This window comes from Lycium ferocissimum, chromosome 1 (genome assembly GCF_029784015.1).
Source record: "Lycium ferocissimum isolate CSIRO_LF1 chromosome 1, AGI_CSIRO_Lferr_CH_V1, whole genome shotgun sequence".
Lineage (NCBI taxonomy): Eukaryota > Viridiplantae > Streptophyta > Magnoliopsida > Solanales > Solanaceae > Lycium > Lycium ferocissimum.
Window position 1 is genome coordinate 62,626,969 of NC_081342.1, and position 19,663 is coordinate 62,646,631.

At 33.7% G+C, this 19,663-nt stretch overlaps 1 protein-coding gene across 1 annotated transcript; it reads left to right on the forward strand.

Moving 5' to 3' along the window:
- The first annotated feature begins 13,523 nt into the window (after positions 1-13,523).
- LOC132066093 ((S)-N-methylcoclaurine 3'-hydroxylase isozyme 1-like) lies at positions 13,524-16,084 on the forward strand. Its single transcript, XM_059459480.1, has 4 exons — positions 13,524-13,593; positions 13,667-13,977; positions 15,484-15,712; positions 15,864-16,084. Exons 1-4 carry the CDS (start codon positions 13,524-13,526, stop codon positions 16,082-16,084), a joined length of 831 nt encoding a protein of 276 aa, XP_059315463.1.
- The last annotated feature ends 3,579 nt before the right edge of the window (positions 16,085-19,663 follow it).

Here is a 19,663-nt window from a genome sequence, read left to right on the forward strand (position 1 = left end):
TACACTATATAATTTTCCAAAGATAGAGGAGTCAGTCGACACCCTTTAAAAATAATACATATAGCTCCGCCATTAGTTTAGATCTCATCAATCCCACGACGCTCTTTTAAAGAAAGGGCCAATGTAAAAGCCCAAGTGTATGCAATCTAATGACAATTGACCTTTGTATGAGAGTCTCCACTATCAAGAGGGTCTGTGTTTAATTTGAATTTCCAAGTGATTCTAGTAACTTATTCTCGTCATTGGAAAGAGAACTTTTGACACTTAGTTTCTGCAAATTAAAGGCTGTTTTACAATGTAGTTAATTTTGGAGCAATAGATTAATATTATTAATGAAATTTGTCAAGCCTCTTAGGACTTTCGAAGTGGAAAGAGACTGTCATGCAAATTAAGAAACGGAAAAGGCTTAAATATGTCATCGAACTATCGGAAAAGACTCATTTATGCCGTTCATCAATAGTTTGGCTCATTTATGCCATCGCTGTTACCAAAATGGCTCATCTATGCCATTTTTCATTAATGCCGGTTGTACAATACCAGCTATGACACTTGGCCTCCAATTAAAGGTCCACGTCGTTTAACTAAACCGGCACAAATTAAATATGAAATTAAACTAAAACCCGACCCATAAATTTGTGCTGGTTTAATTAAACGACGGTACCTCTAATTGGAGGCCAAATATCATATCTGGTATTGTAAAACCGGCGTTAATGAAAAATGGCATGAATGAGCCATTTTGGTAATGACGATGGCATAAATGAGCCAAACTATTAATGAGTGGCATAAATGAACAATTTTCGATAGTTCGATGACATATTTGAGCCTTTTCCATTAAGAAAATAATACTCCAATTTAATAGAGGGAGTACGTAGTACGACGTGTTAAGAGCTTGTGAAAAGTTGAATCCATAATTTATAAATTAAAAATCAGATTTTGCACCATATTAATAAAAAATGCCATATTATTGCTGCTTTTTCGAACGCTATGCGGCCGCAGATTGGGTGTTTTGGGTAGGGCTGCTTATAGGGCGGATTGGGTGGATAATTACGCTTAACGGTTCGGCTTAACGGTTATCGGTTTTTAAAAATACTAATCCGCTAGCCAACCTATAAGATATCGGTTAGTTGGGTATCGGGTTGACAATTAGCGGGCAGTTATCGGGCGGTGTATTGGTTAAATCTACGAGAAAATGAAAGATAAAATCACATGTAGTCAAGAAAAATTATCTGTCTTTAAAGTGACTTAAAATGTAATAGTTTCATCTTATTTTACACTGTTTAGGTTGTGAAAGAAGATACTGATTTACCTTTAAAAAATGGATAGGAATATAACTAAAAAGATTGACGTCGTGGATTCGATATTTGTATAAAGAATGCAGCAAGTTAATCCATTTTTCCAAGAAAGTTAGCAAACCATAACATAGGCAAACAAGAAACAGTGAATGAATTAATTGATAGAAAATAAACAGCTTTCACAATTAACAGAAACAGAGATACATATTTTAGGTTGGGGCTTTAGCTTTAGATTTACAAATTACAATCACAATACAAATTTTATATGTTAGGGCTAAAAATATAAATATGATAAATTCTTAACGGGTTAACGGTTTACCTGATAAGAAAATTGAGTAATCCGCCCCCGCTCTGATAAGCCGTTAATTATAAAATTTTAATCCATTCCCCAGCCTCTAATCCGATAACCCAATACTAATAAGCCAATAAGCAACTTTTGCGGTTGGGTTATCGGTAACAGTTCGGTTTTGAACATTCCTAGTTTTGGGTATGCTACAATCATTTTTCAGGAAAACATTTCTATATATCAGTAAGCCAGTTTTTTTATGTTTCTTTCAGAACTTCTCTTAAGAAAATTATTTTTCACCAAAAGCGAAAATATAAAATGTAAATACCATCAAAATGCTTTCTGATTTGATATTATTGTATATTATTATTTTTAGTGTTATTATTAAGATATAACTTTTTTTAATTCACCAACTAAACATTAAAAACATTTTTCAAAAACACATTCTGACTTTCATCATGTGAACACACTCACATATAAGTAATAAAAATAATTACTATGTAAATAGGTCAGCTTTTTTAAATATATATATTATATATAGTATTCCCTTGAAACAAGTTGAAGATTCAACTTAACCATTAAGGGGGTTCAAAATTTCCTTAAGGTCGTAGGTTCAATTCCTACACGAGACATACTACTCCCTCCGTCCTAAAAAGATTTTCTTAGTTTGATTTGGCAAGACGAGTTTAAGAAATAGTGAAAGACTTTTGAAATGTGTGGTCCAAAATAAGTTTTAGATATTTGTATGGATGTAAATTATCTCATAAAGTTAAATTGTTTCTAAATATAGAAAGATGTTAATCTTTTTGGGACAGACTAAGAAGAAAAGAAAGACAATTTTTTTAGGACAGACTGAAAAGGAAAGAAAGACAATCTTTTTAGGACGGAGGGAGTATTAATTAGTGAAAAATCATGCTCCGCTACAGCCATCTCCTCTTCTATTCATTACAAAATGATATTTAGAAAGTGACGCTTCTATGTAAGTTCTAAGGTAGCAATAATGGTTCAACTTAGGCGTGGGCAAACAACCATTTTAAATTAATGATGATGGAGAAAAAGGGATACCCTAACTCTAAGTAGTGTTTTCCTTCTTCTATTTTTTTTTTTTTTTTTGGGGGTGGGGGGTGGTCTATGGTGGAGTAGTTGGGGCCTGGGGGAAGTTACTTTTCAATGTAGGGGACCATATACACCTTTAGAACTCTTCATATAATTTAGAATGATGTATATATATACACAAATAAATCAAACAAGTAATGTTACCCAACTAATTGTTGTTGCTTTTGGTTACAACACAAAAAAAATCCTCTCCAGGTTTTATGTTCTTAAAGTTTGACCTGATCTCTACCTACTACTTAGACATTATGCCATATAGAGATAACTTTCTTGTACAGTTTTACGCCACCTGCCCACCAACAAAGCTCTTTAATGACTCCACCTGATTATCTTCGCTGCATATTAATATAAGAACATTCAAGTTTCTAAAATGAATTATATTTGACAAAGTCCAAGTATTATTTCAAGCGTGTATATTTGGGCCTATGTACTAAACACAGTTTTAGTGTTGGGTAACAAAGTAACTAATAACATATTCCTAGTAACTTCTTCCTAATAACATAGTAGCTAGGTTTTGACAAAATATAATTAGAACCTTTACGAAGACAATCCACTATAATTGTAGAAATATTGTGTTAAATATTGTATTAACACTATGGTACCAAATTAAGATAACATTGAACAACTAATTATGACCAACGAACTTTGATTGGGGGTATACATGAAAATTTCAGACCCATATGAGCCTAGTTTTACATGCAATACATGAAAAAATTAAAAGGGTGCCAAATAAGTTTGTTAGATTTGTTGTTGTTTTGATAAATTAATTATTGGAGTTTGCTCTATATAATATTTGGAACTTATAGGAGTTTTTTCTTTATGATATTTGGAACTTATATTTGAAATGCGAGCTTATCCGGAGTAGATTTAGGTGTTAATCGTGTTTTAGATTGCAGAAATTTGAAGAACTTTTTTTTTTGGGCAAAAGTATTTCAGATACACATGCCTAAAAATTTTAGCTAATTTTTACTTGCACTTCAGTCATGTAAAACTGAAGTTCAGGCATACATGAAAAATTCAAACATGCATTACTCAAGCGAAAAAATCTTATGTTTCGCTTTCACAAGGCCACACTTCAGACGGGAATGTCTAAAGTTGCGTCTGAAGCGGATAAACTTGTAATTTTTTTTTTTTTAGCGAAAATTACCTAATAATACCTATTTAAGACTCTATATTACAAAACATAAGGATACTTTTCCTTATTTACAAAACATATCAACAAAATTACAAAGTATCCCTAATTTGGACTTAATGGGATACCCATGATTTTAGGCTTTTTTTAAAGGAAGAAAATCTGATTTTAAATGTGGACTTAATTCTAGGGTAGTTACCATTCAACTTCTTCTTCTTTTTAAAAATATTTCTCTCTCTCTCTCTCTCCCTCTATGATAGACACCATTTTCATGCCTAAAATCCATCTTCTCTCTTAGAATTAATTTTCAAATCAATATTACAAAGTATTTTTGATTACTAACTTGTGTATTAATTGTATATAAAAATTGATTTGTATTTTTTTTAGATATATATGATCATTATGTGTTTTGAAAATCTGTATAAATTATATAAACTGTAGTTTTAAAAAATGTTGAAAACTAATATATGTATGAAATGTGTATGGAGTCTGCTATATGTCATTTTTTAGATATAAGATATATGTGGCACAATGTGTATGAAATGCGAACAAATTCTATATCAATTAGTCTTAAAAATGTTGAAAACTGATATGTGTATGAAATGCGGATGGAATTTGGTTTGTATCAATCAGAAAACTTATTATACATATATACTTTGATCAGATTTTATATAATTTATATATACTTTATCATAATCACAATACACATACAATTTTTTTACATAATTCATATGTAGAAATTATAACGAATTTATAATGAATTTATACATATTGCATACAAAAATTAATATATATTTATTTTCTAGTGTAACTTTGTATGGAATCTGGTTTGTATCAATTATAAGTTTATTATACATATTTTTCTCAAAAATTATGCATACTTTGATTAGATTTTATACAATTATATGTACTTTATAATAATCAAAATACACATACAGTTTTTATACATATTTCATATATAAAAATTATAAGAATCTATATAGTTATACATATTGCATACAAAAATTATACATATATGTTTTTCGATGTATGAACTTTGTACATAAAAATTACCGATTATAATGGACTTTTTTGAGTAAAAGTTAGAGAAAATTAGGTAACAATATCTCTTAATTTTGAATGGGGGAGAGAAAAGTGGATGAAATAAGGAAGCAAAAGTTGGAGAAAATCAGGGAACCATATCTCTAAATTTTGAAATGGAGAGAGAAAAGTGGATAAAATGAGTCAAATGATTTCCTTAACTTATTTAATGTGTTGTATTTGCTACTTTTTAATTTACCTAATTCGTATAGATTTTGTAACAAGTCTACTGATATATTTTGTAAACTGAAAAATATCGTCATGTTCTGTAAATATACCCTCTTACCATATACATATATGTTTTTTGCCCTTTTTTTTAAATTCCGGATAAACGTTAAAAGGCGACCCCAAAAGCGGATATTTGTGCATTTCGGCCTTGTAGATGACATCGATCTTCAGATTGATAAAGTCGAATCTCCCAACTTGGACTGGCCTTTTTCTATTTCAGGTTTGTAGGCCCAAATTAAACTTAGCCCAATTGTTCAATATTTTGTGATAACTACAGGACATAACTACACAAGGTGTCTATGAGAAGTGAGAACCAAGATAATTACACATTTCTTACCTATTGTAAACTTATTTCACTTTATACCTGTTTTACTTAAGATATTTATCACCCAATATTAATTTGCTTTTATAGATCTGTTCATTGGCGAGAAAATTGAGGCAGGAAAAGTTTCGACGACTCTTCATTGATTATTTAGTAAAGAATCACTTCCAAGCAGTGTATGTAGTTTCAAATTTGAAGAAAAAATATTAAAATTTGGTGGAGATTTTGGAGTCAATTTTTAAAATTTGTTCCCATTTGGAGCTGTTTGAGTTTCTTGGAATCAAATTTTTGAGTTGAAAATAGAAGAAAAAATATTATTACCTGAAGAGTATACTGAAACAGTATACTGCAACATTATCCAAATACTACAGCAATTTATAATTTTGCTAAAGTTTAAAGTTTACTGCAATATTATACTTCAATCGAATACTGCAACAACATACAGCTCTGCAAATATATATTGCAACAACATATAACTTCGCAATAGAATACTGCAACCCAATATACTATAACTGCTATTGTAATTTCAATGGGCTATATTGTGATGGAATAATCGAAATTTCAATGGTTTCTCCTTCAAATTTCAATAATATTCATCATTCTGCAACAATATATGATTTTTTGCAGTGTATCTATAATTTTGATGTTGGAAATTTTGAAAATTATAAATTCTTGGTTGCTTCATATGAGTGCTATTATGCAAAGCTAAAATCGTGGGTATAGTCCTAATTATAAAACAAACAACAAAGGCTTGGAAAAAAATTAATGAAATCAGAAAAAGAGAAAAAAAAGAAAGATAAAGAGAACACACAGCTAAAGGCAACACATGAATATGTAACAAATATGGATATAGTCGGATAATTAAATTCACTTGCATAGGCATATGTGAATTTCTGTGATCTGAAGCTAGTTTGTGAGGTCAAACATTGAATGCAATATAAACAAGTAAAGAAGAAGAAGGGAACATTTTGTGGAAGCTTTTCTCTCAGATATTTTCAACTAACTGATACAATGGAAAGAAAATGTACTTATAGAAAATCGTGGGCTAAAGCACCTTATTCAAAATAACTAACTACCCAACTAAATATCTGATTCCCTAGTGACAACTGGCAACAGCTGGATGCCAACTGTACACTAAGGCACACGTGAGCACTTCACGCAACCGGTCAACACCCCCTTCAAGCTAGGTACTATGAAGAGATTCTTCAAGCCAGCTTGGAGATCAAGTATGTATGATGAATTCGGTAAGCCCTTTGGTCGGCACATCCGCCGGTTGTCGAGCAGCCGGGAATGTAGATGGTGGAAACTACACCTTGTCGCACTTTCTCCCGAATGAAATGGCAATCAATGTCGATGTGTTTTGTGCGTTCATGAAACACCGATTGGTCAACTGTATAGCTAACTAATCGTCGTAATAGACAGAATGGGCGATTGTAGTGACACATCCGGCTACGCAAATAAACTTGAGATCCATAACTTCGGCGACAACAAGCCAAACCGTACTCGGCCACAGGTCACCGAGCTCCTTGATATAGTGGGGTCGTTTTTCGATTTCCACGATACAAGTGAAGAGCCAAAGAACACAAAATACCACGAAGTAGATTTCTAGTATTGGGACGGATGCCCGATCGAAAGCATCACAATACGCAGTTAAATGACATGAGTCCTGTGCTAGTAGAAAAAGGCCCAAACCAGGAGCTTGTTTGATGTATTTGACGACTCTGAGTGCTGCAGCCATGTGTGAAGCCTTGGGGGATTGCATAAACTGACTCAAGACTTGGACTGCAAAGGCTATGTCTGGCCTGGTATTTGTCAAGTAAAGTTGTCGACCAATGAGTCTTTGATAACTCGGTGGGATCATCCAACATAGATCGATACGACCAAAATGTTGGTCAAACACAGCAGTAGTAAGTTTAGAATTTAACTCAATTGGTGATCCAGTAGGCTTAGCACCTGTAAGTCCATGTCTGCTATCAATTCAAGAGAATATTTTCTCTGGTGCATCACAATACCACTCTTACTCCTAGCAAGTTCAAAACCAAGGAAATACCTCAACTCCCTAAGGTCCTTGATTTTGAAATGCTATTGCGCATGTAGTCTTAGTCTCCAAAATGAGATTTTCATCATTGCCAGTGATGAGCAAGTCATCAACATAAATAAGAACAACCACCAGCTTCCCTTTGTCCCTCTTTGTCAAAAGAGAATAATCCAAACGACTTTGTGTAAAACTAGAGGAAATCAAAGTAGTAGTCAATTTTATGTTCCATTGTCTAGAGGCTTGCTTAAGTCCATAAAGTGACTTAAGCAACCTGCAAACCTTGCCTTGTGAATCTGCAAAACCCTGAGGCAAGCTCATGTACACTTCCTCATTGAGGTCTCCTTGCAAAAAAACATTAAATACATCCATCTGGTGGATCACCCGCCCTTTTGCAACAAAGAATGGAAATCACTGATCTCACAGTCACCATTTTCACCACAGGTGAAAAAGTGTCCTGATAATCAACACCTTCTCTCTGATTGAAACCTTTGGCCACTAACCTAGCTTTGAATCTTTCCACTTCCCCTGTAGATTTATATTTAACCTTATACACCCACTTGCACCCTATTGCTTTCTTCCCTTTTGGTAAATCAACCACTTCCCAAGTCTTGTTATCTTCCAAGGCTTGGATTTTAACTGCGTGCATCGGTCCACCTCTTGTCGAGCTGAACGACCTCGAGTAAGGCGCGGTTCACAAACTCGAACTTTGAGCAATAAAGTTTTGATATGAAACGGACATGCTCGCATAATCGACACCGAGCGGACAAGGATACAAGCATGATTGCATACTACTTGGAGGGACGGATGGTATCAGTGAAATCCTTCATCCATGTAGGAGGCCTTCGTCTCCTAGCATTTTCTAGGTGCTTCCGGTGCGGGAATTGCGTTAAGAATCCCCCGAACCGAACAGAAAAGGAGGAGGAGGAAACACGCGTCAAGAGGAGGGTGGCAACATGAACTTTTGGTTCAACATCCTGAGAAATTTCTGAAGCATGATCTATTATAGGGCCATCACCCTGTGCATTGGTGGCGTCAACATCAGTGGTTAAGGTATCATCATTTGAGACTGCATCAATGTGTGGGACAATTGTGGGAAAATAATCTGTGTCATCATCTGCAGATTGAGAGACATCAGATCCACTTTGTAACTTATGCTGAAATGGAAAAATGTGTTCATAAAAGGCTACATCCCTGCTAATGAAGATGGTCTTGCTACTTAGATCAAGCAGCTTATACCCCTTTTGTCTAACAAAGATAGCCAAGCAACACTGATTTAATTGCTCTAACACTAAACTTATCCCTTTTTACCAAATTGGTGGCATAACATAGGCATCCAATGAGCCTCATATGTGCAAAGGAGGGTGATTTTCTAAATAATTTTTCATAAGGTGAAACATTTCCCAAGACTGTAGATGGAATTCTATTGATCACATAAACAGCAGCACCCACACAGTCACCCTAAAATCTAGCTGGCAAATGACTTTGAAATCTGATAGCCCTTGCAGTCTCCATGATATGCCTATGTCTTATTTCCACTACTCCATTTTGTTGTGGAGTATGTGGACAAGAACTCTAGTGGATGATCCCATGCTGTCTAAACAAGTTATTGCAAGTACTATTAAAAAACTCTGAACCATTATCTGATCTAACACTCTTAACTGCCACATCAAACTAAGTCCTGATCATAACAAGCAAATCTTTGAGGATAGAGGCTACATCAGACTTAAGATGCAAAAAGAAGATCCAAGTCCATCTGGAAAAATCATCAACAACAGTGAGAAAGTAACTCATACCATCATATGTAGAAATCCTATAAGGTCCCCATACATCAAGGTGCAACAACTGAAAGGGAGAATCAACTCTACTACTACTAATAGGAAATGGCATCCTTGTTTGTCTAGCTATAGGACAGATGTCACAATGCCTTATTGCAAAAGTAGATTTATCACCAAAACTATCAATTTTCCTAAGCACACTCATTGGTACATGCCCTAGTCTTTTGTGCCATAAACACCATTTCAAATCTCGGAAAGGAGACCGTTGTTACTGCGCTGAGATTGTGCCTCGACATCTCGAGGCTTTGATGACTCCAGCATATACAATCCATCCTCTATCTTACCAGTCTCCTTCACCCTCCCAGTGAAGAGATCCTGAAAAACAAAGAAGTCAGGGAAAAAACTAGCACTGCAATTCAATTCTCTTGTCAACTTAGAGACTGACAAAAGGTTGAATTTAAAACTTCGCACACATAACACATTTCTGATAAGGTCACCTCCTGATAGTTTGCAACTTCCTGTTTGTGTAATGACAGCTGTTTCACCAGTTGGCAACTGCACTTGTCCTGTATTTCCTACTAAGTCACCAGGTTTAATCATTTTCTTATCATGAACCATATGATTTGTTGCTCTGGAATCAACTATCCAACTAGGCTTATTAATAATAGGATAAAAAACAGGATTACCTGCCATGTGAGCACTAGGAGTTTGTCCAAAGAAAGAACATCTCCATCACGGTTGTGTCAAAAGCATAGTCATGATCTTCTCATATTTCTCTGGAGTAAGTGATTTGTTCAATAGGGTATGCAACTTCTCATGTTGATCTGAAGTGAACTGCTGTCTCATGCCTCCCATTTGCCCTGGTAAATTTCCCATGTGTCCTGCTATATGGCCTGAGTGCTGCATGTTCCCCATATGACTTGGAGAATACATGTTCCCCATATGACCTGAGTGATACATTCCTCCCATGTATCCAGGATGATAATGGTGAGGATAGACACTGCTTCCTTCACCATGTGGAGCACCTGATATGACGCGTTCACCCTTTTTTCCCTTTGAAATGGGAGGATAGCTAGATAAGTCTATAGCGGTTGTCTCGAACATGACCTTTGTTTTTGCAATAGTCACAATACATCAACTTATAGCATGTGTCTCTAGTATGTCCCTTCATCTGGCAATAATCACAAAAAACATTAGGATTCCTCTTTGGTTTGGACTGAGCAAGCCTATAGGCATTGGTAAACAATTTCGTAGGATCAGAAACTTCTCCTAAAATTGTATGTCCTCCTGAGATCATTTTTTGACTCTCATCTTGTGCTATCATAGCATAAGCTTGATTCACGCTGGGAGTCGGTGACATCAAGAGAATATGACTCCTTGATTGATTGTATCCATCATTCAATCCCATTAGAAACTCCAGCAACCTTTGATTCGACATATGCTCAATGTACTCCCTAGGTTTATCACAATCACAAGAGGGTGGTGGTATGATTGAGTCAATCTCATCCCATAAGTCCTTCATCCTTGAGTAATAGCTGGATATAGGTGACACTCTCTGATGCAACATAGCCAGTTCCTTCTTCAACTGATTTACATGTGACAAATTAATCTTATCAAATCGCTCTTTTAGATCTTTCCAAACAGAATATGCACTATTTCTGTAAAGGATTCCACTAAGTAAATTTTTATTCACATTTCTCATTATCCATGAAATCACCATCGCGCGTTACACCGATCCCGTTGTTTAACGTATTCGCACCGTATGTATCACGCTTAACCGATCCATCTATGAATCCAATTTTATTCTTTGTCAATAATGTCAATCTCATAGCACGAGACCACAATGTATAGTTTTCCATTCCTAACAACTGGATATCAATTTGTACTGCTCCAGATGTATCAGAAACAACTAAGTAAAGCGGATGATTATGATCGACAATGTTCAAATTCGAGTTCGAAGTGACGGTAATTACTGGTGAATTTCTTTCCATTGTTAATCGCAATACACAAATTGAAGAGAAATATAGAGTGAATCGCAAATCTATATGCGAATTGCACAGAAACTGATCCTAATTTCAATCAGAAAACAAAAGAAAAAACAGATCGTACAGAATAAACTTCAAACCGTGAACTGAATCCCTCGTTTCTGATCTGAAGCTAGTTTGTGAGGTCAAACATTGAATGCAATATAAACAAGTAAAGAAGAAGAAGGGAACATTTTGTGGAAGCTTTTCTCTCAGATATTTTCAACTAACTGATACAATGGAAAGGAAATGTACTTATAGAAAATCGTGGGCTAAAGCACCTTATTCAAAATAACTAACTACCCAACTAAATATCTAATTCCGTAGTGACAACTGGCAACAGCTGGATGCCAATTGTACACTAAGGCACACGTGAGCACTTCACCAACTGGTCAACAACATATCGTTATTAATCCCAAGATCATATAACTAGATCCATTCTTATGCCATTTTAAGCAGGCTGCATTTTATTATCCACATAGTTTCATAGAAATAGCATTTACTTATCACTTTTTTGTACTTTAATTGTAAATTATTTATTAGCATGAAGTTTTAAGTTTTTCGCATATGAAAGTTTATGATAATGTCCTCAAGTTTTTATTTGTGAAATTTAAAAATTATAGTAATGACTATTTTTCAATTACATGAACTAAAAAAATAGCTACTCCTGTACTCCATTCATCTCAATTTTTGTGATACTCTTTCCTTTTTAGTCAATTTAAAACAGAACGAGACCTTTTTATATTTAGTAATAATTCAACTTTATATTTTTTTCTTTTACCCTTAATGAGATGGTTTCTAGTTCAATGACTTATTTAGACCACAAATTTAAATTTTTTTCCTATATTTCTTAAGTTTCGTGTCAAGACAAACTGTCTCGTATAAAATGAGACCGTACAAGTATTTGTAAATTTTACCACATATTCCCGACAACTAATGAACGATTCGATGATTTTACTTCCCTTCTTTTTATCTTGTTGGGCAAAAACTACTTGAAACAATTCAAGCAATCTTGTTTTCGAAAAGCTGTTTGCAAGATTTCAGAAAATATATCCTCACAAACATAAGCAAATGTGTTTTCAGATATTCAACACCAGATTGTTTTATATTTCGCTTTAAAATTCTTAATTAGATAAAGTTCTATTTAAGTAAATCTTTTACTAAACATTTTCTTTTTTTGTTTTGAAGAAATCTTTTACTATACATACTTAACTATATTTTTTCAAAAAATAAGAATACATCATAGAAAGTGTAAGTGTAAAATTTCTATAATATAAATTGTGTTAATATTAAAAATAAAATATGAAATAGCTAACCGTAATTAAATAATATTACAATTTTTTTTAGTAAATTAACCCTTTTAATAATCTATAGTGAATCAGCAAAATCAGGTCGCTCATTATCTTACTAGAACATCTAATTTTATGTCTGATTCGTTGGAGTGATATAGTACCCTCCCGCTTTCATTACAAATATACTCGTGTTTAATTTGAATAATACATGATGAAAAAGCGTATCTGCAAGGAAAAGGAGATTCCACTGTTAGTGCCAAGAAGCAAATGCCCCAACATGTGTCTAATTGTTATACTTCAAGCTCCACAACGTGCTGAATTTGAGTTCTTACACGTGTCAGCCGACTTACACGTGTAACCTAAAATATAGTGAGGTGTAATGGTGCAAGATTTCTTAAGCATAATTTTGTTTTTAATATAATGCATGGACTCGTGACTAGTACTTCTATGAATGGAACTAGTACTTCCTTCTAAATTCGACACCAAAACAATGAACTTATCATGTTTCAATCTAACTTATTTACTCATTTTTCTTATCCCAACTTTAGTTTATCTAATCTTCAATAAAATCAAGTCCACATTCTTGAAACGCCAAAATAATCTTCCACCAGGACCATTCCAATGGCCAATAATAGGAAACATCCCATATTTTGTCATAGGGAAAAAACCCCATGTCACAGTCACAAAAATATCCCAAAAGCTTGGCCCTTTAATCTCTTTAAAATTAGGAAACCAGCTTACAATTATAGGGTCTTCACCAGAATCTGCAAGTGAAATACTAAAAACTCATGATAAAAAACTCTCTGCACGTTATGCACCAAAAGCAACACCAATAAAAGAGTGATCTTAAGAGATATTCACTTCTTTGGTCTACTGAATGTAATAGTCATTGGAAATCTATAAGGGTATTGTGGAGGACTGAACTTTTTTCTAATAAAGCAATGGAATTATTTGCTGACAAAAGGGAAAAAGGAGTTCTTGATATGGTGGATTTTTTGGTATTTAAACAAGGTAAAGTTGTGAAAATTGGGGATATTGTTTTTAGTGTTGTTTTTAATGTATTGGGAAATATTTGTTTTTCAAGGGATTGTGGTTAAGTTGGAAGATGAGAGAGTTGCAAGTGAGATGAAAGGGAATATTTGGAGGTTTATGGAGTGTGGGACCACTCCAATTTTAGCTGATTTCTTTCCAATTTTTGATGGGATTGATATTCAAGGTCAAAAGAAAAAGGCAAAGAGGTGTCTTGATAATTTGTTTAAAATTTGGGAAGGGATAATAAAGGAGAGAAGAGAAGAACATCATTGCAATGAATCTGATGTCAAGAAATATGGAGATTTTTTGGATTTAATGCTTGCTAATGGATTTTCTGATGATCAAATCAATTACATGCTTCTGGTATGTAAAAATCCTTTTGCCTTCTCCATCACTTTCGAGAAACCATTACTTTGCACATTAATTATGTTATTAATTAAGTTATATGTAAAAAGGTTTTACACTATAGTTGGATCACGGATGATTAATCAATTTTTATTTTTATTGCACCAAAGTCATTACACTATATCACACGAAAGTCATTGAACTATGTTGCCATAACCAGAAAAATAATTGATTTTGTCATAAGCACCACATAAAGTCATTAATTTTTTTTTTAAAGAAAAACGTCATTCAACTTTGTGTATGTGTCATAAAAATGCATATTTATTCTGTCCTAATGATTTTGTGCTACTTATGCAGAGTTGAGTAGCTTTTTTACCAAAAAAATAAAAAATAAAAAATGTAGTGACTTTTATAATACTTAGGTAGTGATACTTAGGTAGAGTTGAGGGATTTCTTCATTACAATTTCTTCCAATTTTTTTCTTAGTGATGTTAGTGATTAAGGTGAAAGTTGAGTGACCATCGATGAAATTAACCCGAGTTCCAGCTAATCGGCTATAGTAAGTTATCATTCTATTTTCTTCAGTTCGTAGTATCATGACCTGAAGCGTTACTATTAGTCTATTATTGTAGTTCGATTTAATCTGAAAGTATGAAAAATTTATATACTTATTGCGGAGAAATTGAACTCATTATGTATGTTACTGGAAACTTGTTATTGAAACAGACTCTGTTCCAATAAAAAGCAGTTTACTATCAAGTGACAAGTGTCAAAATTGTATGCACATATATAGCAATTAGTCCCTTTGAAGTTTGGAGGAGATTATTGGCCGCTTAGTCTGCAATCAATCCTTATTCCACTCACATGTTCAGACCAAAGTGCCTTTGTAGAAATTATGGAAGAATAAAGAGTTTAAGTTTTGTTCACAAATAGTTTATAATCTTTATAGACCATCATTAAAGTTGACTTAATAATAATTGTAACTCTTCAAAGCACATCGATATAGTAGTAACCTGGAAACAATTAAGTTGCACTAATATTGATTTTACACCGAAAATATATTGCCTATCGTACCAATAGGTCAGATATTACCATTCTTGACACACCCAGGAAATAAAAGATCAGACCAGTAACAACGGACTTCCAGTTCCTTGTTCTCATAAAAGCATGAGTGTACGGTCAATTACTATAACTGCCTGAAGAGTCATTTTTTAATTACTATAACTGCCTGAAGAGTCATTTTTTAGTTTCTAAGTGGAATGTTCATTATCATAATGAGTAGTTGATTAAGAGAACTTCTATCTCACTACAGTGTTATACTCTTCGTCATCCAAATTTTTTGACCTAAAGTGTCGTATCCTCCAAAATCAAGTTGTGTACCGTCTGATTTGCAACCCTACTACTCCTTTTATTAATATGATCAGTTTGTTGACAGCATAAGGGGGATATTATCATTTTTATGAATTAAGTTGCATGATTGGCATAGTTGACTCTTTTCTTTAAAATGTTTCCAATGTTTTGTAGGAAATATTTCCAGCAGGGACAGGGACTTTGACATCCACAATTGAGTGGGCATTGGCTGAGCTTCTGAGGAACAAAGATGTAATGAAGAAATTCTTTTCTGAACTTCAAAATGGGATAAACTCAAACCCCATTAAAGAATCAACAATCTTTCAACTCTCTTATCTAAATGCTTGCATTAAAGAAGTCTTAAGGCTGCATCCACCAATAGCATTTTTACCTCACTATGCAAGTGAAACATGCCAAGTCATGAACTACACAATTCCAAAAAACTCTCTGGTTTTTGTGAATCTTTGGGCGATTGGACAATGATCCAAAGCTTTGGGAGGATCCATTTTCATTCAAGCCAGAGAGATTTTTAAACTCAAATGTTGACTTTAAAGGCCAAGATTTTGAATTCTTGCCATTTGGTGCTGGAAGGAGAATGTGCCCTGGATTGAGCTTTGCTACAAAAGAAGTGCATTTGATTTTTGCTTGTTTGGTTTATCACTTTGAGTGGTCTCTTCCAAATAATGGCGATCCATTGATGCTTGACATGAATGAAAAATATGCTGTGCCATTGCAGAGAGAAAAACTTCTGCTACTTGTTCCTACTAGGAAGTGATGACTAGTGACTATAGTGTGTACTGTTTCTTTTTTCCAGGTTTGTACAGTGAAGAATTAAATGGTTGGTTGAACTTTATGTGGAAGTTCTCCGTTTAATTTATTCGTCTTTTTGGTTCGTTGAAGTTGGGAAACTTAAAAGAGTTAAAGTGCCACAATAGAGCAAAAATGTAGTAAACAATAGAATCAGGAAAGAGGGCATCTGCGAAAGCAATTTTCAGTTTAGAGATTTTAGAGGTGTGTTTGGTATGAGGGAAAATGATTTTCAGAAGCAAATGTCATTTTTCTCCATGGAAATATTTCCCAGCAGGAGGAATATGTATCCCCACTTTTGTAGGCGGAAGAGTGTCTCTCTCTCTCTCTTTTTTTTTTTTTTTTGGAGAAAATGATACTATGTTTTAATTTATATGAACCTATATCCTTATCAAGTCGTGCCAAAAAAAAAAAATTGACACATTTTTTCGTTAGGCAACAATTCGATTTCTGAAATAGTGAAATATAAAGAAAAAGGCCTCCTCTTGCTATTCTCCCCGCCTGCCTTTTCAGATACGAGTGAGTGATTTTTCTGCTATGAATGAATGTCCATTTATTTTTAAGCTTGCTCTTTACATGAGGAAACAATTTACCTTTATAGTGTTTTATAGCCACACAAAATATATGTGGCTTATTTAACAATACAAGTTTAAAACTCGTCTCTTCTTTTTCAAACTCCGTGCCTTTCACATAAATTAAAATGGAGGGAGTATTAAAATGGTCATAGTATAGGACTATTTTAGTCAATCACATGTAACCACGTAGCCCTAATGGTTCTTAGTCTATCAAAGAAGTGATCATTATAGTCTTTCATATATATCTTGTAATCGAAATTTACCTTCATGAATGGAAAAATTAATCATCTAGTTCTAAATCATAAAAACAACGTTACAAATAAAAAATCTTTTAAATTTAACAAGCAACTCACACGAGTTGTATAAAAATATAAAAAGTGGGAGTTAAATATTTCGTCGGGCATAGCGGAATCTTATATGATAAGTAGAAATATTAACTTTCGATACCTTTGATGAAAAAAATTTCACACCAATAGTCGAAGTATTTTTGTGATTTGAAATCATAACACAACTCTGTCACCTGTTGCTCTATATTTCCAGGCGTACACGATGATGACGGGAGGAAAGGTAGCTTTTGCTCTCTTACATGAATGACCGATTAAACTTAACATATTTTTTTGACTTGCCTGTTACTTTAGAGTTTAGGACTAAAACAATCACGTTTTTTGTACATTAAAGAACATTTCAGTTACAGGGTATATGTGAAAGGACTAAAAGATTACCTTTTCTATACATTAAGGACCGTTTTATACATTAAGGACGATCGGTTACGTTTTCTCTCTCTCTCTATATATATATAAATTAATAACCATTTTGATCATTTTCTCTTTTGGAACTGTTTTTAACTTTTAACTTTTTATAACTTGTTTTAATCAATACTTAGATATTTTTACTAGTAATTAAAGATTTTATTCATCCAACTACAGCAATGTACAAAGACTGGTTCTTTGGACTCAAGGGTGAGATCTCACAAAAATTCTTCCTAAAAGGTTGACCTATACAGTGAAACTATTTAAACAATTTAATTGATTCATTCATGTATAGTGTTTTTGTCCTACAATGTAAAGTTGTAATATAATTTTCTAATTCTCGGTGGAACGTGTGAGCATCTTTCTTTCAGTCATACCGTTAAACCTGGTTATAACAAGTTATAACATTACTTCGCTTCATGAGGAAAGGCTACTGATGTTCGCCTTTTTAACATTCATACTCTTTTTGGTAAAATTTACAAGTATTTTGTTTTCGTTTATAACATAAAAAGTACAAAACATAATTTTTTGTGCACACTTTTATTTATAACAGTCAAATGAGATCTAAACATCAAATTAATGCCAATATACATATATAACAACACCTCACTTGTTTTCCTCTTGTCTTCCTCTCTTTTCCTCTCTTGAGCCGAGGGTCTTTCGGAAACAGCCGCCCTACCTTTCAAGGTGGGGGTTAGGTCTGCGTACACTCTACCCTCCCCAGACCCCACATGGTGGGATTATACTGGGCTTGTTGTTGTTGTTGTCACTATAATAGTCATGATATTTTCAGACAAACGCTGCACTATAACGAGGTTTGAGTGCATAGGAAAGGCAATGGCTGATTTGCTGTAAAAAAAGCGCTAACTCTTCCAATGATCACTCATAAGGAAATTATATCTATTAAAATTACCTCTTTTTTTTTTTTTTTTTTTTTTTTTTCTTAACTCCTTTTGTTTTTAAGTTTAGGACCATAAAATCTTTCTACTAACGCTTTGTTCTTCAAAATATAATATCAACTTCTTTATTTTCCAGTAAAACACAAGATATTTCAAATATTTTTTCTCAATTGTGCAATCACTTCTGGAGATGAGTCGAGATATTTTCACTAACAAGGCCATGTCTCAATTTATATACTTTACTAAATATTGTCACATAATTTACTTCAGAGAATGGATATGTATTTGTAATAGTTATTAATTTTTTTAATTCTCCAAAATGAAACATGGTCATTTGAACATGTCTTAACTATATCAAATTATGGTAGCTTAAAACACTTCATAAGCAAACCAAGGCATGCACACAATGTGGAGAATTTTTCTCTAACATACTTTAATTGTAATCACAATAAACATATCTCACTTAAATGAATTTAGTCCTAACAAGACATATCATCGGATCAATGCTGGTAATCATTAGCATAGCAAGATTAAAACACGTGGAGTAATAATTTTACCCTTGATATGAAGAAAGATCAAGTAATTTTTCACTTTCAAATTGGGAAAAGTCGTTGTAAGAGCCTGTTTGGATGGGCTTAAAAAAAACAGCTTATAAGTTGGAAACAACTTATAAGCCAAAAAAAAAAAGTTGGGATAGGCCAATTTTTTTTTTTTTTTTTTTTTGGCTTATAAGCTTTTTTCAGCTTATAAGCTGCTTTAGATAAACTAAGCCAAACGGGCCCAATTAATTTTTTGTGCTTATTTTAAGCACAAAATGGCTTTAAGCTGGTCAGCCAAACACTCAAAAAAGCTGAAAACAGCTTATAAGCAACTTATAAGCCAATCCAAACGGGCTCTAAGTCTTAGAAATACTCTTAGGGCTCGTTTGGTATAAGGGATAAGGATAGATAATCCCGAGCTTATATTGAGATGAATTTATCCCACGTTTGGTTGGGATAAAATAGTGGTATAACTAATCCTGGGATTAGTTATCCCGAGATTGTAGTATTATTTTATCCCTGTGGGAAGGTGGAATAACTAATTCCGGAATAAGTTATCCTGGGATTAATTGTTTCTAACCAAACGACCCCTTGGTATACTCTGTTAGTGCTATGATTTTAATGATGGCAAACTATTTTTGTAGGTACTATACTTAAAGGAACTCAAAGGTCCACCAAGCCTATTGGACATACAAAGCCCAATGGACAAGAGGAGTTTAATCGGCTGCAAAGGAAAAATAGCCCAAAATCCAAATAAAGCTCAGTCGGCTGCAAAGGAAAATTAC